This window comes from Falco biarmicus, chromosome 1 (genome assembly GCF_023638135.1).
Source record: "Falco biarmicus isolate bFalBia1 chromosome 1, bFalBia1.pri, whole genome shotgun sequence".
NCBI lineage: Eukaryota > Metazoa > Chordata > Aves > Falconiformes > Falconidae > Falco > Falco biarmicus.
In genome coordinates, this window is record NC_079288.1 from 28855012 (window position 1) to 28864934 (window position 9923).

Genomic DNA, 9923 nt, shown 5'->3' on the forward strand with positions numbered 1-9923 from the left:
TGGTGGAAAGATGTTCCTTGTATCCCGCCAGAGCATGGCGTGTTCCAGCCCGAGCCCCTCGCCTCTTGCCCAGGGCGCGTGGCCGTGAGGGCGCTGGCTCCATGCGGTGCTGGGCTCCATGCGGTGCTGGCTCCATGCGGTGCCGGGCTCCGTGCGGTGCCGGGCTCCGTGCGGTGCCGGGCTCCATGCGGTGCTGGCTCCATGCGGTGCTGGCTCCATGCGGTGCTGGCTCCATGCGGTGCCGGGCTCCATGCGGTGCTGGCTCCATGCGGTGCTGGGCTCCATGCGGCTATTGCAGCGCTGCTCGGGGGAGCCCTGATGCCTCGTCTGCTGCAGGCTGAGCGAGCCCCAGCCCTCGGCCGCTTCTCCCCAGGGGCTGGGGGGCTCCAGCCCTCTGGGCATCTTGGCGCTCTGCTGAACTCGCCCCCGTCAGTCAGTGTCTTGTTCTGGGGGCCCCAAAGCTGGATGCAATATTGTAGGTGCAATGATCCTTAGTTTTCTTTATCTTTCAGGTGCTGGATCTCATCCCCTGGAGAGAAGCCAAATCGGTGACTAGGCCTGTCCAGATGATCCCAGATGGAGAAGCAGAGCTTATCAGAAACTCCAGATTCTCTTGGACTTCAATTTTTTTTAAGCTTTGACAAACACACAAAAGTGGTAATGTGGAGAAGTCCCTCCCCCACTTCCTCTTCCTCTGTGTCCGCATCAGCTTGATTGTCTCCTTTGTCCCTCTTGCCTGAAGCCTTCAGGCCTCCATTTGTGTGCAAAGCCCATGTGGGATGTGGCGTGGAGCATTTCTGAGCTCTAGTGCCATTTCTATATTAATGACAAAGTGTTATTTATATTTTCTTTTTAGAAGTGACCGTGTCAGCTCTTGCTGAGGGGTAACACGGTGTGTTAAATAAGCCAGGCTTTGTGTAGATGCTGTTATCTCCTACTGAAAGGAGTCCAGCCTTCTATAAGCTCAGGGCTACACCTGCCTTAGAAACCAGATAGCACCTTGAAATATAGTAGTCCAGAGGGATACAGCTGCTGAATGGATGCTCAGATACCGACTAATCCTAGTAGCAGATCCTAGAAGCCAGCAAGTTATATGAGCAATTTTGAGGGAGGTGAAGCATCGGACCGTCTCCTTTCTCCTCTCCCCTCCTCCCCCTTTCATGCTGCTCTGAAGATTTGGCTAGGAAGGGCCTCCTGCCATTAGGATTAGTTTTAACAGAGTGGGGGTAGGGAATCTGGTAGCTCAGAACGTTCTCATCCTCACTTCCTGCTAAACCATGGACCTCATTGTATCTTCTGACTGGTTAGAATGCTGGGGACCCCTCCCTCAAACAGATGCTGGAAGAAAGTGCTTAGAAGGGGTGATGATCCCTTTGTAGGTAACGAACCTTGCCTTCCATAGGAAGATTTTCAGGCACCTGTAGCCCCTGTTCCAGCTGTGAGGAATGCTGGCATGCGCAGGAAAACGGAGCTTGCAGGGTGCTTGCAGCTTGGCTGGCTCAGTTTGGGAACGGGTCTTGTTTCCTTACCGACTGCGAGCATGCCTGAGGGCAGCGGTGCTTGTCACCTTTGGTGCACGGGGGAAAGTGAGGGACTTGGTTTAATCATGATTTTCTTCTTTGCTGTGGTTGATGTAGCTTCCATAGATAGATCTGTTTTAAAGGTTTTGTGGGGCCCAGCCAGCTGTGCTTCATTTTTGTCTTGTGTACAGAGTGCTCTCTGTACCCGTTAGCCTGGGCACATACTTTTGTTCTTGTGCTTGTACTAGTGAGGATATTTGTTATCGTGAGATAATGCATGTCGTCACTTCTGATAGCAATTGTTTCCTGTGGAAACAGCAGCTTCTGAGTAAGAGGCTACCATAGCATGGTTTAAATTGCCTGTCATGCTGCATGTGCCTGAGGACACAGTGTCATCCTGTCTGGTGTATTCACAGCAGGAATTCTCCTAAAGGGAAAATAATTATTTAATGCCCACAGTGCCAGTCTTCCGAAAAGATTTGTCTGAAGTTCAGTACGCTTTGGAGATACTTAAGAGACATGAAAAAGAGATGTACGCTTCATGTTACGTTTTCTGCCAAAGTAATGTCCTTGACAGCACTGGGCTAATTGTGAGAACCAGCCAGGTTAACTTGTTTGCTTTATAGTCCCAAATGAAATATTTTGAAAGAAGCAGACATCTAAGAAATAATGAATACATTCATCTGTTTACTGTTACTTTCTGTACTGAATATGTTAGGAAAAAATAATTATATTTAAAGGAATTCACGTTAAATCTTTTTAAATGAACAAACACCAAAATCCAGCTGTTCAGAGAATTAATTCAAGGCAGTATCTGGGTATAACTTTAAAATAAAAATCCCAATAAACACATTTTCTGTGTATAAAGCTTATTGAAAACTTACTCATTCTCTGAATGACTGAAGTAAGTGGTATGTGTCGGGAGAATAAACTAAAGGTTTGGGTTTTTTTGGTTTTTTTGGTTGTTTTTTTTAAGTCTTACCTTTCTCCTTGCTCCACTCAAAAGAAATGCATTGTAGAAGCTCTGGTATACTACCTTGGTTATTCTGCTTGGTGTTTTGTGAGGCACTGAGGCCACCTAAGTTGCATTGTACTCTGTAACTACACAGCATGTTGTGGTAAAATGTGGTTATAAAAAAGAAATTGGAATATTCTGGCTCATGGTGTTCCTGGATGTACTGGTCTCATTCACGTGTTGTGGAAATCTCAGCCAGTACAACAGTCTCTGCAGGCCTTACCACAGAGGTACCTACACCTGGTTTCTGTGTTTGGTTTTATATTCGATGTTTAGTTAATTCCCCGCTACCTGTCTGTCTGTACAGACTTACAGGCTAGCTGGCCGTGATAGATGGTTTTTATAACAAAAAATGCCTTTCTACTACTTACATGAACAGTTGTCATTGTGTTTGGCTCATGAGGCACTATTTAAAATGTTTTTAATTAAAGTTATCTTATAGCACTTAAAATTGTTTTGTATAAAATTTGCTGTAAAGATTTGTAATATGGTCAAAGGGCTCTTTCTCCTTCATTACCATTTTTTAAAATGTTTTAAAAGCTAGAAAACATCTTGTATATATTCTGTATATGTATAGCAGCACATTTCATTTATGGAAATATGTTCTCAGAATATTTATTTACTAATATATTTATCTTAAGCCATGTCTTATGTTGAGAGTGTGTGACATTATTGTAATAATCATTGAAAATCACTAACATGAGGCCCTGTAAATACATGATAATTGCACACAAAGATTTTACAGTACTTGCCGACCAAAAATGATTTAAGAAAAGTTGTAGTTACCTGCAGTTTTGTAAGAAAGTGTACAAATGTCTGTATTAAAAAAAAAAAAAAAAAAGGCAAAACCACACAAAAATACAGTTTTATTGCATATACATGTGGAAGTTGTCCTTCTTGTTTTGGGGGAAAGGACAGGGATAGCTGTGGTCCTCAAAGTATAGTCCTAGATGTACTGAGGTGAAGTGTAATACGTATTTTTTCCTTTTTTTAAATAATAGGTGGGTATGTATATACATACACACACACGTACAGATCCTAACACAAATGACCATGATAAAAAGTTCGAAAGTGTGTTTTTTCTGGAGGCAACCCATGATGTTCTTAGGACCATTCAATGTTCAACAAGCACCACAGCTGTGTATCCACCAGAAATTTGTAGATATTGACTAATTTATTTTTAAAAACTATTTATTTTTTTTTAACGCGGTACTGTGTGCAGTGTCTGCCCAGTACTTGCCAGTTTTAGCTGCCTTCCTGGGAGTGTCCCCCGGTCACCTCGCCCAGCGCCGGTGTTGTGAGGGTGTCCCTGATGTCCCCGGTGTCCCCACTCACGCCGGCCGGTGTTGCTGTGGAGGGGGAAGCAGGACAGCAAAGGTGCCGTGGGAAGGCAGGTGAAGGCGGCGTGGGGGCAGCGCACCAGGGTACACGGTGAAGAGATGGGGTGAAGGGCTGCGCCAGGGGAAGCAGGTGAGCAGCTGTAACGGCAGCACTTGGGCTGTGGTGTGGTGTGGTGTGCTGGGATTGGGGGGGGGGGGGGGGGGCGGTCTTGCAAGCCCCTGAGGCCTCCAGGCACGTGAGGAGTGACACATCAGCTGGAAGGCATCCTTATTTTTGTGTGGAACCTTTATTTCTAGTTTAATTTCAGCTATAAATAACGTATAGTCCTGAAATAAAACTGCTTCGAGACCCGAGCCAGCACGACCTGGGGGGACACGGGTGGGTGACTCCTGGCTGGGGCAGGCAAGGGGGGGTGACGGCACTGGTGCCACTGGTGGAAATTGGTGCTTTGCTGCTCTCGTCGGTCAGCAGAGGGCAAAATTTGACCGAGGATGTTTATGCAGGCAGCGAGAGGGGCTTGGAGGCATGTGGCTGGCAGCCCGCGCGTGTACATATGGATTGATGTAAAGTGTGTTTGTGTTTTTGGGTAGGCGGTTTGCCTCCGTGCATTACGTATGTCCCATCCAGCGATACACACCCAACAAGCCTTTCCAGTCTCCCCCACTTCCTTCCTTCTCCCAAAGATTGTCCCCGGTAATCCCCTGGACACCCCGCCGCTCTTCTGTGTTCACGTCGCTGTAACTCGGTCACCCCAGAAGTCAGCCAAGAACTGAGCCCCGCTGCCTCCAGCTCCCTGTCCCGTCTGGGAGCTCCCCGGCAGGGCTGCAGCCCCCCGAGCTGGGGCGTATCACTGTGGGGGGGCTCCTGGGGCTGGCATCCCCCCGAGCTGGGGCATATCACTGGGGGGGGGTCCTGGGGCTGGCATCCCTCTCAGCTGGGGGGTATCACTGGGGGGAGGGGGCTGCTGGGTCTGGCAGCCCCCCGAGCTGGGCAGTGTCACTGTCTGGGGGTTCCTTCTCGCGTGCGGCTCCGTTGTGGCCCCCGCGCTGTGGGAGCCGGGGGGGCGGGGGCGCAGGAGTGGGGGAGCCGCAGTGGAGGATGTTGAGCAGCACCAGCAGGTGCTTCCCAAGCAGAGCAGGGGCCCTTTTTGTGCTTGGCCAACAGAATCCTGGCAATTGCCGATGATTGTAGATGCTCATTTCATTTGAAAATCAGTTCATTAAGCAACTGTTCTTAAAAAAATACCGTAACGCTCACCATATGCACCGGGCTGGTAATGCCTGTGTCACACTGGTGTTCCCTTCCCTCCAGGCCCCCCCAGTTTGCTGTTGCTGACTGGTGGATTGTTTTACCAAGTCTTGTTCTGGAGAAACCGGTGAGGTGATGGTGCCTGTAGGACCGTGCCATGCCCTCCCCTGCTGGCCCACCAACCTGGGGGGGAGCCCAGAGCCCCGCTCCCCGCGGCTGCGGGCTGCAGCCGGGACCCGAATGTGGTGCTGGGGGTGCTGGTGGATGCGTTCTGTCTTTTCCTCATGATAGTGTCTTTTTTTTTTTTTTTTTAATGTCTAAATGTAAACATTTTCTATAAAAAACATGAATCTTTTCATATTTGACGGGGGAGGTTCATTTCAGTGCTGAGGTTTGGTATTTCAGGCATGGGGGAACCCTGCGAGCACCATAAACCCGCGTGGAGCCTCCATGGGGAACGCGGCGAGCAGGACAGCCTGGGCTGCGGGAGCCCCTGCGTTACGGGGACACTTGGTGTTTCTGTAACACTACCTCACTTTTGCTGTAGCAATACTGGGTGCATCTGTCAGATCCTGTGACAGCTGTTGGGTAACAGGGGCTGTTACTTGGGCAGCATGAAGAGAAGTGTCCTTACAAGGCCGGGAACCAGCCCAGGCCGAGCCTCCGTCTGGGAGAACACAGCGACACAAATCCCGGGATTTTCCCCTGCCATGGAGCCACGCTCCTGCTGCTGAAACGCTGCACAGAAAAGTGTCTCTTTCCGAATAAAGAATACATGTCCCTCACGGGGAATGAAACCGTTGCTTAGGAAACAACCGAAAAAAGGCAGCGGTTCCCAGATGGACACAAGTGTAAGAGGAGCCCGGTGACCCGATCGGCAGGAGGGGGCACGGGACCCCCGAGCCGGGGAGGCTGGTCCCCCGTGGCCGCCGTGCCTCTGAAAGAAAATGAGAGTTTGAGTCGGGACACAAAAAGCTGGAGGGACAGTTTTGGTGTCTGACACTGCTGTTCAGGTGTTCACATAAAATGTAGCTGAGGGTTTCTTTGGGAGAGCATCGTGCTGCTTTGGTCAGGAGTTAATGAAAGAACAGGTGAATCTCGAAGGCGGGGAAGCAGCGTTACGTGTTGCTGCGATCTGTAGAGAAAACACTGGAAGAATCGTTATGGTCGCTGCCAACGGTCTGAAAACACGTAAATGGAAAACTTCACTTTGCTGTTACCGCCGAAATCGCTTCTCACTGCGGTGCCGCATGCTCCGCACGTACCACCCTCAGCGCCTGCAGCCCAAACGTTCTCCCCACCCCGCAAGGCGGAGGCGCCGCTGGAGGCGGCTGGGGCACTGCAGAGCGTCTGCCTCCCGCGCTCGGCACTTGCCCAGGCTTTAGCAACGCTAACACAACTCCTGCTGACACTCACTCTATTTATTTTTTATAATTATTACCTACACCCATTTGCTGACCGCAGCATGGCCACATACAAACACAGCACGTGTGTCAGCGGTGAGATATTTGAGGTTTGATTCATTCTGTTCTCTTTTTTGTCGGTCGTCTTTGGTTCATGTGATAGTTTGGATTTACAGTAAATTGTCCTGGGACTGAAATTCAGAATGCCGGCTTTCATCCCAAAGCACAGGTGCTCAGTAAAGTTGAGCAAGTACGAGCTGCATGAGATGTATGTGTGTCAGGGGGTGTGTTGTTACAGCAAAACCGGTATGCTTTGAAGGCTGCTTCTTTTTTTTTTTTAATCTCAAGATCTTAAGGTAGCAGAATGATAAGGCTGCTCATAAATGTCTAAATATTCAGGTGAAACTGCTGCTGGACTGTATTTCATTGGAAGATTGTGAAATATCATTGCTTCAAGGTATCGAGAACTAGTTGGACAAGTATTAGTCAGGAGTTGTTTTGTAGTTCACCCTTCAGGCAAAGCGGCGCGCTAGAACAATCTGTCGGTCTTCCCACCGCCCAGGAAGCGTTATTAACCAGGAGCCGAAACTGGAATAACGAGTCACGCTCACCCACTGGCAGCCCAGTCTCCGCTGATGTGTTTGGCCTGTAGTCATGCGGGCTGCAGATTCAGTAGTTTCCAGGGCTATCAGGAAAAATCTCCCATTTATCCCATCGCTGGGGAGCTGGGAATAGCGAGGCACGAATTCTGCAATACCACTGGTGTGGCTGTGTGAGCGATGGGGCAGAAGCCCCTCCGCATTGCACTGGCTGTAGGAAATCTGACAGAAACAAGCCCCCAAAAAGATGATATTGATGCTTGACCGAAAAAGCCGATGACATGTTTGATGTTAAAACGGTCCAGGGAGTATATGCACATGAATTTGCAGAATCTGATGAACAGCCCAATACAATTACAAGCTAGAAATGAGACCCAAAGGAGGAAAGCGCATCTTAAAGCAGCTGTTTCATCTGAATCGGCATCTGCCACAAAACTGAGTCCGAGTTACCCTCTTCTCAGCACTCTTCTAGCATAGAGACCAATGAATTATCTTTGATTTTCTTCTATGGTTACAGTGTATAGAAAATTTATTTTTCCCAGAGTGTAAACTAACATCTTTTCTTCCTATAAAATGTTAGCAAGATACAAGCATAATATGCTGTATTAAATAACGCATTTCCTATACATATATAAATATATATATTACTATGATAACATATCACACATATTTTTAAATAACACAGTCTCTATTCCCCCCCCCCCAACATAACAATATTAAGACAAAAGTACATAGAAAATCATTCAGTTAACACTAAACTAGTTTTAAATGTAGATTTTGAACGAGAGGGGCCACTTGTCCCGCTGGCCCCCTTCTACCTGAGGTCCACACGCACTGTAGGCTGCTGTAAGTGATGCTGTGTGGCTTTGGCAGGGAGGCAGCCTGCCACGCTGCTACAGGCAGGGCCAGCGCGAGCGCTCGGTGCTTCTGGGGCCGGGAACTGGCTTTTTCCTGTGGCTTACGGTCCACTGCGGTGGGTCAGCTCAGCTCGCTCTGCAGCCACCCCAGAAACAAGATCAGAGAGCTTGTCTCTGTGAGAAGTAACTCAGGGAAGAGAAAGCGATGGTAATTTTTAACCTGATCAATTTATTGCACCACCACACAGCCGGTCACACCAACACCCCAGGGAGGAGGGGGCCGCAGCCGGGGCCGGACGCCCCTGCATGAGAAGGCAGCGCCTTGTAACAGTTTTGCTGTCAAAATGGTCGCTTTTGAAATTGTGGCCAATGCCACGTTTGCAGCCTGTCCAGCCTGTTGGAACTGCTAGGTAGGAGGTCAGAAGGCCATTTGGATACAATTCCAAACAAATTCTTCTGCAGTTATTTTCAATTTGTTGCAGAAAATGCTGTAAACACGAACATCCCGCGGTGTCTGCACCCTCCAGCTGTCAGCACTCAGCTGCTAGTGTCGCAGGGGCGTTTCTGCATGCTGAACCATGTGGGATTACAACAGTTGTGCATGTCAGACTTTTCTTCCTTCTCTCCCCAAACCCTTAATAGCAAAGATCAGAAAGTGCTACATTAATGGATACCGGCTGTGTTGGCCACGTACCACCATGCCCCTGGAGTGTTTGCACCGGGAGTGCGAGTGACCACACTTTGAAGAAACCTACAGCAGAGACCTACGTGCTCTTGGTGGCCCCAGGCCCATAGAGTAAGAAGTGCTACTTAAGGGACGGACCCCATCTGTGCATTTCTACCTGTTGGTCTGTTTCCTAGTATCACAGAGGTATCTAGAATCAGACAATCTGAAAGATTTGGGGGGAACATAACAATGTCCTCTCTGCTTTTCTCAGTGTTTACCTGTGCACTGTCCCAATACCTTATGCTTAGTCATGATCATTGTTGCGGTGGCCAGTTAATCTGCTCTTACTGCTGGTTTTATGGGTCTTTCATACAGAAATCAGATAAACATTCCATAAGAAAGACCCTCAAAATACGATTTTATCAGTTAAAAAATTGTTGAGGAGCTAAGGGACCGATGTAAAATCTCAGTTTGTAAATTTTCCCAATTTTGCATTAGTAGCATCAGTCTGTCTTTGTTGTTGTTTGTAACGGGCTTTCTCTAATTTTATAGTCAAATTCTTTAGTGAAGAAGAGAAGCTTAGCAGTTCTGTATTTTTTCCTTCTGCATGAGGCAGAAATCAGTCATAGGGTGCTCCTGACGTCTCTTCAGTTTATAACATTAGCTAACTGCTTTATGAACATCCCTTTGCCTACGTATCTTTAACTGCTCAAGAACATTCCAGAAGGCAAGCAGACAAAGCTTCATACAATGCACTCGTAACGTAAGGGTCCAGGTTTACACTCTCACTCACTCCTCCTGGTTCTCCATTAGTGAACCATACTAAGCACACTTAGGAAGCAAACTAATCTGTTTTGCTACAAATCTGTGAGGTGGACTCCTTCCCTGCACAGCACGATGCAAAACCTGACTGCTAAAAAGGCAATTTAGACATTTTTGTTGGGTCTGAAACAGACAGTGCTTTTTGGTCCAACCTGATGACACGTAAGAGATAACCAGCACATTTTACAACTCGTTCTGTCTTGATTTTAGGCGATACTATAATTATCTTTTCCTGTACTCTTTCCAGCAGCTCATGCAAGAAAGTACTAGATATTCCTATGATATTCCGTTTTTGATTCGTGAACAACTCCATAAGTGCTGGCTCAGTAGTCTTGTTTCTATTAAGCATTTATTGCGGTACTGTTCAGCTGTCTCTGGCACTTACCTGTGGTACATAAATGGAGCTGGAATTAATTCAATCCAGGTAAAAGACTAGACCTACAATGGCAAG

The 9923-nt window shown here is 47.9% G+C and overlaps 1 protein-coding gene across 2 annotated transcripts in view; it reads left to right on the forward strand.

Annotated features, from left to right (window-relative positions):
* The window catches only part of ZNRF3 (zinc and ring finger 3), a 96260-nt gene extending 92858 nt beyond the window's left edge, over positions 1–3402 (forward strand). For both annotated transcript variants that reach the window (XM_056348519.1, XM_056348530.1), the window contains one exon: positions 513–3402. In XM_056348519.1, coding sequence (XP_056204494.1) covers positions 513–556 — 44 coding nt within the window. In that variant the 3' untranslated portion in view covers positions 557–3402. The remainder of the gene's footprint in view (positions 1–512) is intronic.
* The last annotated feature ends 6521 nt before the right edge of the window (positions 3403–9923 follow it).